Below are 18,902 nucleotides of genomic sequence, written 5' to 3'. Positions count from 1 at the left end.
TGAGCTCTCTGTGTGATTTTATCCTTTACCATGGTGTTAAATACTCTCTCTGTGTTGATGACTTCCAAATTTATAGCTCCAATGCAACTTTGCCCCTGATTTCCTACGTAGTCTGTTCAGCTATGTACCTGACATTTCTAGTTACAGGTTTCCCAGACTTAACATATCCCAACTAGAAGTCTCTCCCCAAATGCGTTAGCGTTTCCTATCATTAAATGGTAACATGCTACCTTTTTACTCTCAGTCCTGCCATTTGCAAGCCTGGCATTTATACCTGCTAGCTCTAACTGGGATCTATCTACCCATCTCCACTTTCACTGTAAGAGTTAAGCCATTATCCAGACTCACCTAGACTATTGCTCTAGCCTCCTGACTGTTTTCTCTGCTTCTACTTCTGCTTTCTTTCAAACTGTTCTCCACCTAACAGTCAGTTAAAAAATTTAAAACTGTAGACCAGATTGTTGTTCCTCTTGATTAAAATCATTCAGTAGCTTTCCGTTGCCCTTTACTCATCAGTTAGTCTCTCTCTTTACCATGAACTGTGGGGCTCTCTGCATGATGTGGCACTTGCTTTACCTAGCCCCTTCTCAAGCCACTTCCTCCTTTCTCCCATACCTCAGCTGTACTGGTGTCCTTTCAGTTCCTTGAACATGCCCAGCTCCTTCCAGCTGAAGAATCTTTGTGCAGCTCTTTGTCTCCCTGAAACACCCAGTCCACCTGCTCCATCTCATCCTTCCTGTCAGTAATTGTCATCATTTTTGAGAAGCTGCCTCTGACCACATTATCTCAATAGGGCTTTTCCTTCTCTTTGTTCCTTCTTTGATTTCATATAACACTATCCGCAAGCTGTGTGCTTTATGGTTATTACTTCTCTCCAGCTAGACATGTAGCCCCACATCAGGATGCATGGTGTATATCCGGCATTTGTAACAGTGCCCGATATAGTTGCTCAGTTTCTAAGATGGGTATCTAAACTTAAACGTGAAGCTGATAGAGAAAATCTCATTTCTCCGGGGAAGATGGGCATCAATACCGTCCATCCATACAATTCATGCCATTGATACAGAGAACCTGTATGTAATTTGAAGATTAGGAAAAAGGCTGCAGGAGGGGGTCTTGAATGACTGACAAGCACTAAAGAGGCAGTATGAAATGTAAAGTCTGTGGTTGGAATAGTCACTGCTTTTCTCTTTTGTTTTCCATATTTACCTAGGCATGGGAAGCATAGCTAGGGTGATTTTGGCCCTGGTCTTCTTGGGCTTAATTCTGGAAGTTCTGAAATTTGGTTTTTCCTGCCTAGTGGGGAGTATGGTTAGTCTGTTTGTTGAAACAACTGTATGAATTCTCGCATACCTGAGTTCCTTAAACTGAGTTGACAGCTTCTTGGGAGGGTTTTCACTGTGTTTGGTGCAGTGTGGCAGAATTGGAAAGGACTTTGAAGCAAAATTGGGCTTGGTTTTATTTTGTTCCTAATTTGAAAAACAACAGTAACCAAAACCAAAACCACCACCACCCTCCCCTCCACCCTGTTTCCCTATCAATGAAACAAGAGAATTGGACAAGGTTTACTAATTAAGGTTCCTGCCACCTTTTCTCATTGTGAAATCTCTGATTCCCGTAAAAAAATGTTTGGTTCTGATCCTGGGGATAATAGCAAAAACTGAAGCCTTAAAGGAAGCCTTTCCCCAAAGTTGTTTTTATGGAGAAATAGTGAATGCTATCATAGACTACCTTAGCAAGTAGAGAGGGAAGGATAAATTCCTTGGGGATTCAGAACCCTTTGAGTTAACCTCTATTTGACTGCCCTTGCTCAACTGTAAGTTTATTGGAAATTGTCCAAGGAAAAAATATTTTAGAGTTTAATGGTCTGGGGCTCTTAATGACTTGTACTTCACCCTAATAGGAATTTAAAAAGTGAATCAACTGAGAGTAATAAGTGCCCCCTTCTAAGCTGTGCCTCCTCGAAAAGAATCTTTTTCACTTTAACACAAGAATGAGCAATTCATTTGGTTGCCCAGAGGACCACCCCCTCTTTGCAGAAAGGATGCAGCAGAGAGGAGAGAGAAAGGCAGTCTTCCTTTCTCCTTACAAGTATTACAAAGCTGAGTCATACAGGAAGATTAAAGCAAATGAATGATTTTAATATGAATTTTAGTTTTCATTCAGTGGTAACAGCTGACATCTCTTTTATTAATTGTTCCTACTATGGACTAGCCTTTAGATCAAATGCTTATCTCACTTATTCACCAAATAAGCTTTGGGTTGGGTGGTAGTTTCCAAGTTTCCAAGTCACTTACCTTCTGAGCAAGGTGAGCTACTTAGAGGTTAAATAATTTGCTAAATTAAGGCACAGTTAGTAGCAAGTGATTGAGTTGGAATTTGAACCAAGTAAATGAGTAATGAATCTTTCTTTGAGATGACAATATGGCTGAAAGAATTTTTTAGCATTTTTAATGGTAATTTGAAGATAATAGGGAAATTAATGACACTCAAATCACAAACCAAATTGTGTTCCTTCTCTGTCCTTTTCCTAGAGACCCTGGGTGTTGTCTTTTCATCTAGTCCTGTCAATACCCTTTCTTTCCAAGGTGCTCCTTAAATATTCTAGAAGTGAAATCAAACCCTGAGTTAAAACAATGAACCGTCGTATTTTATATGATCTCATAATAGTATTTCACAAAAGCCTGACTTTATTTGTAACTTAGAGTCTTCCTGACCTGTCGCTTTAAATATTTTAATAATACAGGTTTTTCCCCACCCCTAGTGAGGCCCACTTTTTTCCCCAATCACTTTAATTATGTGAACTAGAATCCTGTTTCTCACACATCTTCAGTTCTCAACCTTGTTAAAATTAATCATATAATCCCCCTTTAAAACATAGTATTAAATCACCATAGTAACACAGTATCCAAGCTTTATAGATAAAACATAACAGCCATAAGAAGGTAGCGTTTGGTGTCCCCTTGACAGCTCTATAACTTTTATAGAAATATGTTCCTTCTCCTGGCTTGTGTAAGGTGGAGGGATAGCATTACTTACACTTGTTTTATTACCACGTAGCTTTTAAATTGCTACCTTGTTTTTGTTCACATTCCTAGATAAAAAAGGAGAGTTAGAACACTTTTCTTTTCTTTTCTTTTTGAATTATTTTCTTGTATTCTCTAACCACTCTTCAAGATAGGGAATTGTTTCCTTAAATATGACAGGGAATTGTTTCCTTAAATATGACCAGGTAGGGTCCATTGACCTTTTGTACTGGAATACATTGAAAGTCTCTTTAATTATCTTCTCTTTTCTTTTTCTTTTTTTTTTCTTTCTTTCTTTCTTTTTTTTTTTTTTAATGTTCTTTAAAGCCTTGGTTTCATTTCTTAGAAAGCATTGTCAAAATATTTGGTATTTTGTCCTGTAAAACATAAAATGTATTCCTCATAAATTTGGAAATATGGAAGATACAGGAATTTAGGAAAGTAACATTTAACCTTGCCAGCTTTTGAATTCCAGCTCCTCCCCTTAGTAGCTCTGTGATTGATTCAATTATTTACCTATTCAGTCCTTTAGTTTCCTTTTCTGTAAAATGGGAACATCATCCAAATTCCAGGGTTGTGGAGTTCGCATTGTGGCACAGTGGAAACAAATCCAAGTAGTATCCATGAGGATGCTGGTTTGATCCTTGGCCTCACTCAGTGGTTTGGGGATCTGGCATTGCTGAAAGCTGTTGTGTGTCACAGACGTGGCTCAGATCCCACATGGTTGTGGGTGTGATGTAGGCCTGCAGCTGCAGCTCCAGTTCAGCCCTAGCCTGGGAACTTCCATATGCTGTGGGTACAACCCTAAAAAGAAAAAAAAAAAGAAAAAAAAATTCCCAGGTTGTGAGAGCAAATGAAATGGTATGATATCAAGTGTCTAGCTTGGGGGCTGACACTTAAATTCTGCTATTGCAGTCTCTTGTTTTCTGAACTAGAGGAATGATCAGGTGAACAACATTGCCAGCAATGCACTGGCTGAGAGGGTTTTGGTGTCAGATAGGCCTTAAAATCCATCTTGTTGCAGTTTATCAGTTGGCACCTTGGGCAGTGCCACTCTTTGTCTTTAAGGTTAATAAAATGCACCTTTCAGAATTGGTTTCAGTGCTTAACAAAGCTACCTGCCTGAACTCTGTAAGAAGAAGTTTTCGTATCTGTGATGAAGTGGTCATTGCTTGCTATCTTTTTTTTTCTTAATGCTATTTCAGTCTGTTCCCTTGAAGTGTATAAATTTTAAGTTCATTTATAAAGAGTTCCACTGAGAAAGGAAATGTTACAGGTTCAACGACTTGTTGTGATTAGATACTTTATCAGGAGACTTACTGCACATTCATTTTCCCCTTTGTTCTGTCTTTGCGGCAGCCTCACAGTTGGCCAAGTTGGCCAGAACTTCACGTTCGTGCTCACTGACATTGACAGCAAACAGAGATTTGGGTTCTGTCGCTTATCTTCAGGAGCGAAGAGCTGCTTCTGTATCTTAAGGTAAGGAGAACGGCTTTGGCCATGGCTAGTTCAGTGAAACAATGTCAGCTTTTGCGTTATTCTTCTGGTAATTAAATTTTCCAGCTGTCCTTTTATTTTCCTATCTCTTTCCCACAAGTCACTGCACTTGGGGAGAAGGACTTCCTAATGTTGTCCTTGCACTTTAAGTTCTGCAGATAATTGTATTTATTTATTTGTATCACATCCCTTGGGTGGGAAAAAGGATCACTGCTTCTGTGGAGTGTGTGGAAGCTGGACAGTCAGCGTGCCTTCAGTTCCTCCCACTGTTATCTGGAACTGTCAGAAATTAGCCTGTTAGGCTTTCCCTTGGACATTTTGTGTATGTAAGATTATTAATAAAGTATGTGTCTGTAGCTCAGGACGTCTTGCAGACACTGATTATGTCCTTCTCAAAGTAACACCCCTGCCCCCTTTGGGTCAATGTGTAACTGCTTCCCAACTTGGCTACCTCTGTAGAGGTTTGAAAAAAGTGCAGAATTCTGTAAGAAGTCTTCTTTAGGTCTTCTAAAACCCCGTTCATACACCAGAACCACACTTGCTTAATGCTCTGTTTCCTCCTGCCAGAGGGGTAAGGCGTGTTCTGGGGTGGGAGGATGTGTGGAAATCTGATTTTGGAGCTGCTGGCTCTGTGGGCTCCTGCTGGGCGCCTCCTGCGGGGGAAGTAAAGGCATCCCACGCACTCCCCTCCCCATCTGCCTTGTTAAGTAGGTGTCAGAGGGGCCTGCCTCCTGTCTCTCTCTGCTCATGTGCAACAGCTCAGGGCAGGACAGCAGGGAGGCGGCCCTGACAAAACCCGGGTCCCCAGTCTTAGGCTTAGGCCTGGAGATGGCAGGCCAGACCCTCTGTGAATTCCAGAAAGGGTAGTTCTCTGGTGTACTAGTGTCTGTACTTTCTTCTTCTCTTCACTTAGAAAAGACCTCCCTGCCCCCCCAAACACACATCCTCACATCATAGAGGTGGTTGAGGACTGACTTTCAAAGTGCCTTCACTCTGTAACTGTCAGTCATACGTCTTATTTTTAATCATTGTTTTTAAATCAGTGAGGTCAACTTTCTTCTTCATCAAGCGTAGCGTTTCTGATTAGGATACTAGAGGACAACTGCTGGAAGGACCGTGGGAGAAGGTCCAAACCTGGCTGCTTTGTGAGGCTGCTGTTTCTCAAGCACATCTCAGTAGCCCAGGCCCAAGGACTGCTTGGCCAAAGTGTTAGATTCTGGTGTAAATTTTTATTTACTTTTAGTTTTTACGATGTTTTTTTAAAGAAAATTTTCTATTTTTGTCTATTATTTCAGCTATCAAATGTCCGCTAGGACACTGCGTATTTATATAGTCATTTAGAGGCGCTGAGAATTTAAACCAGGTTCTTGGAGTTTTGCAGGAGGGCTTTTCCCCCAAAGGCTATGATGTTTCTTTCAAAGCTTGGATGTGTGTGTTGAGGGGAGAGGGACCCATGAACTGGCACTATCTCATTCACTCAGCAAATTTCAGAGAGTGGAAACCTGTTTATTTAAAAACTGTTCTCATTGGATTCTGATGTTTGACTTTGTATGTCCATATGTAGGCCCATCCACTTCATATTTGCAAGAAGCTAGTTGAATGGCCTCTTGCTGCATCATTTAGAGTGAAAAATAACAGCAATAGGCATGTTTTTTAATCTATTATACTAGCTTGGAACTATGGAAAAAAATTTGATGGGTTAATTCATTCATTTGTCAGCCCTTAACTGAGTGCCTACTATTAGCTAGTCCCTGGGGAGATGGATGATCATGCTATAGTATGCTCTGTAATACATGGAACAATGCCATGGTATAGGGATATTCTTCTTGCTATTGATATTCTAGTGCCAGAGGATAGTGACTGTGGTTAAAAATGAAAAGGTCTTCACGAGTTCCTGTGGCACAGCAGAAACGCTTCCGTGGAACCATGAGGTTGCGGATTCGATCCCTGGCCTTGCTCAGCGGGTTAAGGATCTGGTGTTGCTGTGAGCTGTGGTGTAGGTTGCAGACATGGCTCAGATCTGGCATTGCTGTGGCTGTGGTGTAGGCTGGCGGCAACAGCTCCAGTTAGACCCTTAGCCTGGGAACCTCCATATACCATGGGTGTGGACCTAAAAAGACAAAAAAAAAAAAAAAAAAAAGGAAAAAAAGAAAAGGTCTTCTATGAATTCTAGGATGTGCATTTCCCTGTGCTTGGTTTGGGAATAATGCTGGGTTAAAACTAGTAGGCGGGAGGAAAGGCTTGCTGTTAACCCTGGATTACTGGTTAGTGACGTGTCCAGCGGAGGGTGGAAAGGACTGCCAAGAGACCATGGGTGGGTTTTGGGTCTGGGTTACATTATTAGCATCATCCTCTTTTGCTATTTGGTCTCCTTGCTTTCCTCAGATGCTGTCCCTTTAGTTAACCTGTGCCTTGAGATCCAGCCACTGTTCTCATTGTGCCCAGTACTCTGACTCAGGTCTGCTCTGTAGTCAACTTTACTTTTGCTTTCCATTTCTTCTTATGAGAATAGTAATTCCCAGTGATGGCATCTGTGTGCACATAGGCTCCACTATTGTAGGATTTAGCATCTCACGATCACTTCCTCTCTGACTATTGTCCCAAGCTCATATGCTTTCTGACCCTTATGAACCACTAGACCTCTCTGCCTTCACGCATTTACCCATTCTCTCAAACTCGGCTTGTGTGCTTCTCAGAGTAGCCTTCTCCAGGCAGAGGAAATCATCCCATCCTCTGGATGCACCCAGCATGCTTTGCATACTTCATTTACACAGTCATAAAACTTGATCTTCCTTTGCCTTTCTCCTACTGGACAGTTAACTCTTTAGGGAAAAGTGTATGTCTTAAGCAACTTTGCATCCCCAGCTCTTAGTGTAGTGCTTGACCAAAATATTATGTGCATGGTTTTCAGAGACAGGGAGATCTGTTAAATTCAGTTGGAAGATTAGGACACTGAGGGCTCTGAGTGAGAGGAAAGTCCTCAGTAGACACTAGTTCAAAGAAAAAATATGAAGTACAGCTGTTGGCAGAAGCATTGTTCACACTACCAACCAGTTCATTTTAGTCATAGGAGGTGTACCTTTGAGTCTCGCAGAGGAGATTCAGTGTCACAGTGGACAGGCATGTCCATGAAGGACTAGGTCATCAGTATTACAAGATTTAAACTTAACTTCACGATGAACTATTCTTAGACATCCTTTATTCAGTATAACATACTAGGTTTGTTCTTGGGGGCACTGTCTGTTCCTTCCCACTAGAATGTAAACTCCATAAAAGCTGGGACTTCTTACCTGTTTTGTTCACAGATACACCCAAAGTGTATTGAAGAATGTCTGCATATAGTAGATACTTAGTAATACTTGTTTTATGAAGGAATGAATCCCTGAGTTTATTTTTAAACATTTTTGCAAAATTCATTTGAACTCTTGTCACCAGCTAACCCTGACAGAGATATAGTTGTACTAAAGTGTAAGTCTTGTTAACAAAAGTACCATCGCAGGAGTTCCTGTTGTGGTTCAGCAGAAACGAGCCCAACTAGTATTTATGAGGATGTAGGTTCAATCCCTGGCCTTGCTCAGTGGGTTAAAGATCTGGTGTTGCTGCAAGCTGTGGTATAGGTTGCAGATGCAGCTTGGATCTGGTGTTGCTGTGGTTGTGGCATGGGCTGGTGGCTATAGCTCCCATTTGACCCCTAGCCTGGGAACTTCCATATGCTGCATCTGCAGCCCTAAAAATAGAAAGTACCATAGTATATAAAGTCAAAGGCATTATTCCCTCCCACAGTTGACTAGTTCTTTCTATTAAAGCATTTTTTACTATACCTTGAGACTCACCATTGTATTATTTAACTGGTTCCTAGATAGTAGTTAATAATAGATTAAAAGCAACAGCTAGGAGAACAAGAGTTAAGGGTAAGTTAGTTGTTTTCCATTATAAACCCAGGAATGTGAGAAAATATTTTTAGCATTTTCACATAGTACTATCTGAGTCTAAAATATAATAAGAATTTACCTCTGAAATATTTCAAATAGCATAAAGCAGAGTGACCTAGATCATTTCTTCATGGTTCCTATATGCCCAAATAACACATGCCAGGCTAAAACTGTAATGAAATATGCTATTTATAGATAACTTCTGGTTTTGGATGAACAAAACATAAGAGTTCAAAGCCATAACTGTATTGTTTGGGGTAGGGGAAGGAGTAGATTTGGAAGATGAGCCATATAATATTAAATTTATTTACTCTTTATAAAGGAACTTTAAAAATATTTGTGTTCCATAATTTTTTCTCTTTTATATATAGGGATCTTATTTCAGCCCTTGAGAAAGCTTGAGTAACTATCTTTATACCCAAATAAAACTGTTCAGAACCTATTATACGTTTTGGGAAGAAATAACTTGTTTCATGAAGATGGGATCTAAACTTTTTTTTTAGTTTAACAATTAAACTTTTTATTTAATTAGTAAGTATCATAGTGTCTTGTATATACCAGGAATGAGCAATGCATAACTTGTGGTCTTTGGCCTTTATGTACCTCAAGATCCTTTAAAAGAGACTCAAAGATCTAGCCCCAGCTCTCACATGAGAACCTTTTCAGATGTCATGTTCATGCAAGATTTTGGTGAACTGAGTTTTCTGAACTTGGTCTTACAAACTGAAACAAATATAAAACTGAATATGCTTCTGGGTGCATTATTTCCAGACCTCTTGATTTTGATACCCACCTCCCATTTAACTTCTGCTACTCTTACTGTCTTAGGAGCCACTTAATCTTTGGTAAGGGACTATGTAAACAAGTAATTAAAATATAATGTGATAAGTGCTGTTTTAAAAAAGTATGTATGTATAAGGTTCTTCAGGATCACAGATTAGGTGGTGCCCATGTCTGACTTGGAGAATCAGGGAAAGTGTTGCTGATGGGTTCCAGTTAAACTGGGTCTGAGAGGATCAGTGGGGGCTTGCCTGGAGAAGAATGGGAAAAAAGCTCTCTGGCCAGTGGAAACTGGTGCACAAGGGCCCAGAGAAATGAAAGGTATAGCTAGATGAAAGAATGATGAGAATTGTGATGCAAGGGTGGTAGCAACAGATGATGCCATCAAAGTCTTGGGGCAGATTGTGAAAGCCCTTATGGGACATGCTCAAGATTTTGGATTTATCCCATAGAGAATGGAGTGCCATGTGATGGTCAGGGGCAGGCGTTAGAAATACCGGTTTGTACAGCAAGGCTAAAGTGGCTTTTGTATGTGAAACTGCTGTGTACACACATACTTGGGGTTTTCTGGTTATTGTTAGAAGGGATGTCATCAGTTTGGGAGTAGTACCTGATTTAGATTGGACTTTTCAAGCCTCAACTTTAGGGTTTTTTTTTTTTTTTAATTATAACTTAATGAAATATGTTCCTTGGTCCTTTTTGGGGAGCTATTGTCCTTCTTTCCACATAAGTTGGCATATGGGCTTATGTTTAAACATTGATTGTGTTAAGTGAGAACCGTGTTCCTCCTGGAACACTTTCTGACTTAATGGCAGGAACAACTCTTGCATCCTTTTTCATCTGTATTGTACTCGTTTCTACTATAAATGGGAAAGCTCAGTTTTCACAGAGAAAAAGAAGCTAGAAGTAATAAGAATCTGGTTTTGAGAACTTTGACTTCTATCTTTACTGCTCCCATGTATTTTAAACAACACATACAGTTTAGGAGAAAAATCAAAGGACTCTTTCCTGTGGCAGGTGCAGTGGCAGGAGCCCTTTTGGATTGTGTGTTTGCTACTTTAGTTTAAAATAAGTGAATGGGGGATGGGGAAGGGTGTTGAGAAGGAAGGCTGTGGGGACCGCTCCCAGATTTTTACCTTGAAAGCAGGTGCTGCTGAAATATTCCAGAAACAGATGGAATCTCCTATTCTTGTTTTAAGCTATTTATGGTTGTCTTGCCTGAGGGTACCCTGCTATACAAAAATGCACAGGCTGATGTTTGAGGGCAGTTTGGGCATCAAAGCTGGGGCCCCTCTGGGAGAAATCAGCCTTTCTTCCCATTGCCTCAAATGCCATTTGGGAAACCTGGATCTTTCATACTATTTAACAGAAGACTTTCCTCTGCTTTTCAAGTGTTTCCATCTCTCTGGGACTGTTTGATTTCTTTTTAATTCCTTCCCTTAAATGTATGATGGGGTACGTTGTTGTTTTCTGGATGGTCAGCAGGGAGAAGGCTTGATTGCTATGGCAGATTATAATTCCATCCATTGTGGGTCCTGGCACATGGCTTCTGTCAGAACCCAACCCATGGGATGGGGCCTGTGGAGGCTCTGGTTTACTAGGCCTTTTCTGAGAGTGTTGAAAGGCTTGCATGGGGGGTGTGCTCATTGGAACATCACTTTGTGGGAGGTTGTAACTTTTTTTTTCTTAATTAAAAAAAATGAAGTGGTTAGGGAATGTTGCATGTTTTATTGCCACAGATGCCTTCATGCATAGCAATGTATAATTCTCTAGAGAGTCACAACTCAACAATAGTAACAAGCTCTACAGTTTTAAGAAAATCACCTTTGAAGAGGAGAAAGGGAAATAAATAAAACTGCCTTGCTCTCCTAGTGGTCTGCTTTTTGAGGACTGGAAAGCTGGACAGTTGGAAAGACAGGTGTGCCTCCTGCACCAGCAACCAACCTCAGGGCTGTCCACGGTGGGAAGAAGCCGCTTCTGTCCTTTATAAAGGAAACTAGCCTGGCTCAGCCTTCCCTCACACACCCCGAGCCCAGGGTTGTGGGTATTTGAAAACCAAGATTTTGGCTAAAAGAAATTTTTCATTTTGAGATTTAACGAGTAGGATATTACAAGAGACATGATATCTTCTCGCCCTGTTTTGAAGGCAGAGCACTTCCTTGTCTTAATGCTCATGAAGCTCAGTGCAGGGCAGCAAGTGAAACCACCCTAGGAACTCCAAGAGTACACTTTCCCCCTCCATAGTTTATTTATCTTGCTACCTCTGGTGACTGTGGCTGTTAGGCCATTTTGTAGATGGATAGACTTAAGTCAGGACAGTTCACTGCAGAGGATTTGGAAAGGAAAAGAGGAATTAGCATTTAGCAGCATTTATTTAATATGCCAGGTGGTTTACATAATTGTTTTATTCTATTGCAACCATATGAAATTATCTCCCTCGGAGAGATGAAGAGCTTGAGACTGAGAGGGATACGGTGACCTGACCAAGATCTCATGAGGAGTAAGTGAAGGAATTCGGTTTGGAACCCAAAATCCAACCCAAATCTCATACTGTTGACTGCTTTGGGCTTATTGCCGGTAACTTTATTTTGGCTCTGATTGAAAACTTCAGATTTTATTTTCTTGCTACCATGCAACCTTTACCAGTTTCAAAATTTGTTTCTTTTCATTGTATTTAGATAAAAGAGTCATTACGGGTCGTTTGCCTTTGCAGAATAATCTCAGAGGTCAGTTTATTTTATTATTATTATTTTGTCTTTTTAGGGCCACACCTGTGGCATATGGAAATTCCCAGGTGAGGGGTCAAATTGGAGCTGTAGCCTCTGGCCTACTCAGTAGCCACAGCAATGCCAGATCCCAGCCACATCTGCAACCCACACCGCTCTCAGCAATGCCAGATCCTTTAACCCAGTGATTGAGGCCAGGGATTGAACCCGCATTTTAATGGATACTAGTTGGGTTCGTTACCACTGAGCCATGACAGGATCTCCTTGGAGGTCAGTTTAAAGAGCTCTTAGGAATAATATGCTATGGTCGTCCTCATTCTATATATGATGAAAATGAGACCTGAAGAGGGAAGATTTTTGTCCCAGGTTCTTTAGCTGGCTAATAGCAAATTTCTGACCCCTAATCCAGGGTCTTGTCCAGGATATGGCAGTGATTTTTCCATAGAAGGAGAATAAGCCCATGACCACCTGGGACTAAGGCTTTTCAAGACTCAGCAACCTGCAGTTAAGAACAAAAGTCACATTCCCTTTTGGCCTGTATCATTGCAGTCTGTTTGAACAATCCAACCATATGATTAGAGAGTAAAAAAATGATACAGTTTTGTTTATCTCATGCAGAGTGTGTTTGAATGGAAAACCAGTAAAAATTGAGTCTGTCTTCTGAGAGAGAGTCTTAAGAATTCCATATGAGGAACCCTTTTTGGGAGATGGAGAAAACATTGTGTAGGAGAGGCCAGTTGGTGCCTTTTGGTTGAGTTGAGTGTCAGCAGTTTTTCTTGGACCTCCCTGCAAGCAAACCACTTTCCTACACAGCAACAATAAGCAGAATGTATTTATTTGAGCCTTATCTTTGCTTTTCACTGGGCAGGAGGTAGAAAGGAAAATAACTCAATATGCTTCACACCTAAAATTGCCCTTTGGATCTCAGCTGCACTCTTATTTTAAGAGCAGGATAGATTTGTGAATACAAAGAAGAGTCTGAACTTAGGTTTTCTGGCCCTCCCCGTGATCAGTTTTAGAAGCAGTAGGAAGCCTAACATTTGTCTCTCATGGAGTGGCCCCAGAAGACTGAGATAATACCTCTTTACATCATTGCAAACAGAAAAATCATTATGCCATCTGAAGTTTGAGGAACCCATAATTCTTATAGTCCATTATGAGCCACTTATTTTTAAGATGTTATTTTTTTTTTTCTTTTTGAGATTATGAAGCTATACTTCCTCACTAGAGGAATTTAGAAAACTTCAGGAAAGTAAGAAAAGTGGTCTGTCATCTCATGACTTTAATAATGACTAGATGTGTTTCTTTCCTTGAATTGGGATCATGCTGTAGGTATAGTTTTATATCTAGCTTTTTCATTTATTATATTATTTAAGAAAGCTTCTTTATATATCATTAAATTTTCTTTCCTGAGAGTCTTTTTGATTATATAATTTATTTGTGTGAGATTGATTTATAAAGGAAGAAGTTCTTAGTTATCTAAAAACTATTTCTTGCTAAGACTTAAGCTTTTATAAATGCATTTCTAGTGAATTTATCATTCAGCTAATTACTTTGGTACTTTTGTTTAAAAAAAAAAACCCTCAACTACTTTTTATCTTAACATGAATGCGTAAGCTATTACCCAATTCTTGACAATGAAAAATAGTTATTAACTTCTAAAAACAATGAACATTAAAGTATGAAAATACTGTCAAATGTCTTAGTTAAATCAAGTCCAAAGTATATATTTAGTTTACTTTTCCTTTCCATATTTCACTTTGACATTTATATCTTCAGAGTAATCCTTTTTATTAGCGTTAGTTATATTGTAAATTGCAAAAAACAATGTAGCATAAAGGGAATACTTTTAAAATTAGAAAGCAGTATAAATTTTGATTTTTTTTTCCCCCCTTTTGTCTTTTCAGGGCTGCACCTGAGGCATATGGAGGTTCCCAGGCTAGGGGTCGAATCGGAGCTGTAGCCACCGGCCTATACCACAGTCACAGCCACAAAGGATCCGAGCCGTGTCTGCAACCTATACCACAGCTCATGCCAACGCCGGATCCTTAACCTACTGAGTGAGGCCAGGGATGGAACCCACAACCTCATGGTTCCTAGTCGGATTCGTTAACCGCTGAGCCACAACAGGAACTCCTAAATTTTGATTTTTGAGTGTATTACATTCCGAATGAAAACAAAGTATACATATCTTAAAAATTTATGTAGAAACTTGGAATTTTTTTTTTTTTTTTTTTTTTTTTTTTGTATTTTGTCTCTTTAGGACCGCACCCGCGGCATATGGAGGTTCCCAGGCTAGAGGTCCAATCAGAGCCATGGGCCTGCACCACAGCCACAGCAACACCAGATCCGAGCTACATCTGCGAGCTACACCATAGCTCATGGCAACGCCGGATCCTTAACCCACTAAGCGAGGCTAGGGATCGAACCCAAGTCCTCGTGGATGCTAGTTGGGCTTGTTAACCGCTGAGTCATGACAGGAACTCCTGAAACTTGGGAATTTTTAAACACTGTAGATAAACTTAGTTCTATGCTATGGTATGAAATGGAAATCAAATACGTTTTTATTTTTTCACTCATGGAGAATGAAACTACCAGTAACCTTCAGCAAAACTAAGGACATTGTCCTCTAACTAAATTCATAAGTGTTAGACTGCCACTATGAAGATTTTTAATCCCTTATCCATAATACAAAGCAGTATTTATTACCATTAATTCTGAGAGGCATCATTTATGGTTTCTAATCCATTCTATTTCAGATGTTTTTGAAGTACACTGGGTGGAGCTTTGTATGTGGGGTTAATTGTCCCATTGTTCATTTATTCAGCCTGGTATTTTAACTAGCTCTTTATGTGTATTAATGAGCCCAAAATGCAGGAAAAAGTGCTTGGCTCTAAAAAAACTTGACATTTTAAAACTTATTTAAATGTGTAGTGGAAAAATAAGTTGGGTGAAATTCAGTGTCCCGTAGTTTTTTGGTTAATGACTAATTTCCTTTAAAATTTTTTTTTTTTTTTTTTTTTAAGAAGGTAGTATCTTTAGCAAGTGGTGCTAAGAAAACTGGACAGCTGCATGTAAATCAATGAAACTAGAACAAATCCTCACACCATGCACAAAAATAAACTCAAAATGGCTTAAAGACTTAAACATAAGACAAGATACCATAACTCCTAGAAGAGAACATAGGCAAAACATTCTTTGACATCAACCATAGGGATGTTTTCTTAAAGTCAGTCTCACAAAGCAATAGAAATGAAAATAAATAAATAAACCAATGGGACCTAATCAAACTTACAAGCTTTTGCACAGCAAAGGAAACCATAAAAAAAAAAAAAAAAAGACAACCTTTTTTGGGGAAATTAGTTTCAAATGATGCAGCTGACAAGGACTTAACCTCTAAAATATACAAACAACTCATACAACTCAATAGCAATAAAACAACCCAATTGAAAAATTGGCAGAAGGCCCGAATAGACATTTCTCCAAAGAAGACATACAGATGGCCAACAGGCACATGAAAAAATGTTCAACATCACTAATTATTAGAGAAATGTAAACCAAAACTACAATGAGGTACCACTTTACACAGGTTAGAATGGCCATCATTAGTAAGTGTACAAATGACAAATGCTGGAGAGGGTGTCGAGAAAAGGGAATCCTCCTACACTGTTGGTGGGAATGTAAATTGATACAACCACCATGGAAAACAGTACAGAGTTACCTCAGAAAACTAAATATAGAACTACTCTATGATCCAGCAATCCCACTCCTAGGCATGTATCCAGACAAAACTTTTATTGAAAAAAATACATGCACTTCTGTGTTCACTGCAGCCCTATTCTCAATAGCCAAGACCTGGAAACAACCTAAATGTCCATCAATAGATGAATGGATTAAGAAGATGTTGTATGGCGTTCCTGTTGCAGCTCAGTGGTAAGGAGCCTGACTAGTATCCATGCAGCTTTGACCCCTGGCCTCACTCAGTGGGTTAAGGATCCAGTGTTGCCGTGAGCTCTGGTCTGGGACAGAGACGTGGCTTGGGTCCTGCATTGCTGTGGCTGTGGTGTAGGCTGGCAGCTGCAATTCCGATTTGACCCCGAGCCTGCAAACCTAGAAAGCAAAAAGAAAAAGAGATGTGATACATATATGCAATGGAATACTACTCAGCCATAAAAAAGAACAAAATAATGCCATTTGCAGCAACATGGGTGGAAGTAGAGACTCTGATACTAAGTGAAGTAAGTCAGAGGAGAAAAACAAATACCGTATATCACTTGTATCTGGAATCTAATATATGGCACAAATGAACCTATCTACAGAAAAGAAACATACTCATGGACATGCAGAATAGACTTGTGCTTCCCGAGGGGGATGGGGAGGGAGTAGGGATGGGCTAAGACTTTGGGGTTGGTAGATGCAAACTATTGCATTTGGAACGGATAAGCAATGAGATCATGCTGTATAGCACAGGGAACTATATCCAATCACTTATGATGAAACATGATGGAGGATAATGTGAGAAAAAGAATATGTATGTCTATATATATGTATACCTGGGTCACTTTGCTGTACAGCAGAAATTGACAGAACCTTGTAAATAAACTATAATAAAAATTTTTTTTAAAAAAGAACATTAAAAAAATTAAAGCATATAATTCTAGTCTCATATGAAAACAGGAAATCTTTAGAGGGATGAAGAACAAAAACCAAAGGCACAAAAACAACCCCAAGCCGAAAAGATTCTAGTGAAAAGATTTGCTAGTGTCCAGTTTTGTGCTGAGCTAGGGTTTCTGTTGTCACATAGGTTTAAAAAATTTTTTTTAAAATAGTAATTTTGGTTCCATTATCTTAGGGAAATTTTTAGTTTGTCCTTTTTCTTTTTTGGTACATGAAAATATATAAATGTTGATTATCCTCATTAAGTAAAGATAAGCAGTGTTTCCTAACCACTGGAAACAAAACGTGATTTTGTATCTTTTCTCTTTATTAAAATTTCTTAGAGATTATAATTCTAAGTCTTTTAATTTGAAGAGAGAGTTTAACTTTCATACAGTGGGAATCCCTGAATTTGTCCGTTCCTCAGATCTAATACTTAGGTTATAATGGCGTGAACATTGGTGCTATATTTGATTTTTTTATCTTCTTAAAAATCAGATTATAATAAAAAATGTTTTCACTTATCCATCATTCATCTTTGTGACAGTTATTTCAGGAGGGAATTCTGAATATACTAATTCAGAGTATTGTGATGACTAATAAAGTAACACTTGATAAAGTTTTTGTGTGTTGTATCTACTGTGAAAATGTTTAGCTGCAACCCTATGCCTTTCTTTTGTATATTGTGAACTATAACCTGCAAAAGGAAAGTGCATTGATTTTAACTATATGTACACACATTATACATACAATAAGTGTACATATATTTATATGTATCACATAAGTGCACACAAGCAATTATGTAGCAAATACCCATATAATTACTATCTAAGTTAAAAAATCTACACCTTATAATTGATTTTTTCACGTAGGTATTATCCTTAAATAATAGGGCATAGTTTTGTCTTGTTTGCAACTCTGTGTGGATTATATAATTTGGAATTTTTATTCTAAGTCTTCTATTGCTTAATTTTTGAGATTCATCCATGCTGTTGCTTATAGTTGTAGTTTGTTTTCTTTGCTACATAAGTTTTTGGTATTTTAAGTGGCCATTTGGGCTGTTTCTGGTTCATGGCTTTTATGAACATTCTTAAATAGGTATCCTGGAACATAAGGGCACTAGGTTCTCTGGTGTATAAAGCAAATTGATTAGCTACATATATCTTCAACTTTATTGGATAATGCCAAATTGTTTTCTAGAGTGGCTGTGCCATTTTACGGTTCTGCGAGCTGTGTGTAAGCATTTTGTTCCCACACTGCTGCCACTTACAGCTTTGTTTTTAAAGAAGACATGCAGGGAGTTCCCATTGTGGCTCAGCAGTAACGACCTGACTAGTATCCATGAGGATGTGGGTTCGATCCCTGTCCTTGCTCAGTGGGATAAGGATCTGGCGTTGCCATGAGTTGTGGCGTAGGTCGCAGACACAGCTTGGATTCCACCTTGCTGTTGCTGTGACTGTGGTGTAGGCTGGCACCTCCAGCTCAACCCCTAGCATGGGCACTTCCATGTGCCTCAGGTGCAGCCCTAAAAAATATACATACCAAATGAATAAATAGACATGCAGCTTGCTATTCTCCTTTCTCAAAACCTACTAGATCGAGGTATTCCCCTTCTTTATTTACCTCAAGATTACTCTTGCCTCATGGTCTGAAGAGGCATTGCTAGAGAAAGAGGCAGTGCTGGGATTGTAAGAGGAAAGTTGATCATCCGAAAGGTAAAATGAGCTAGAAGGAGGCATGGCATAAAGAACAAGAATAGGGCTTGAATCCTAGTCCTGCTGGCGTGAAAGTTTGCTTTTAGGTGCTCCATTTATACTTTTTGAGCCTTAATTTCCTCATTTCTACTTTTTTTTGGGTTGGGACTAGAGATAAAATAGACAAAGGATCTTGGTTAGGTAGTGATTGGCACCTTACAACATTACACAGCTCAGGTGTCGTTAAAAGGATAGACCAATTGCAACATATACATGTTGCTGTCATAGATGTGATTTGTGTGGGCAAGTACATCACCAAGTCTGTGTGAGTCTGGTCACATCAACTTGCAGATGATACTCGGTGGCCCTAAGTTGAACACTTACATACTGTGGGTCAGGGTGGAAAATGGTCCCAACCTTCCTGGAAACAATTGGCAGTGTATATTCAAAACCTTGAAAATTATTCCCATTTTTGGAAATGTAAGGAAAACTCAGAAATATATGTAAAGATAGGTGTATGAGGATGTTTATTATAACATATAGAATGAAAAGTTAGAAAATATTCATTGAGGGAAATAGCTCAATTAATAC

The 18,902-nt window shown here is 39.3% G+C and overlaps 1 protein-coding gene across 21 annotated transcripts in view; it reads left to right on the top strand.

Moving 5' to 3' along the window:
• DENND1A (DENN domain containing 1A) overlaps positions 1 to 18,902 on the top strand; it is a 522,363-nt gene that overhangs the window by 174,322 nt on the left and 329,139 nt on the right. For 19 of the 21 annotated variants that reach the window (XM_021074670.1, XM_021074685.1, XM_021074692.1 and 16 more), the window contains one exon: positions 4,386 to 4,505. The exons of the other annotated variants lie outside the window; for them this stretch is intronic. In XM_021074670.1, coding sequence (XP_020930329.1) covers positions 4,386 to 4,505 — 120 coding nt within the window. The remainder of the gene's footprint in view (positions 1 to 4,385; positions 4,506 to 18,902) is intronic. 21 annotated transcript variants of the gene reach the window in all.

The sequence above is a fragment of the Sus scrofa genome, chromosome 1 (assembly GCF_000003025.6).
Source record: "Sus scrofa isolate TJ Tabasco breed Duroc chromosome 1, Sscrofa11.1, whole genome shotgun sequence".
Taxonomy (NCBI): domain Eukaryota; kingdom Metazoa; phylum Chordata; class Mammalia; order Artiodactyla; family Suidae; genus Sus; species Sus scrofa.
Note: the sequence above shows the minus strand (reverse complement) of the source record. Positions and strands in the feature narration are given on the sequence as shown.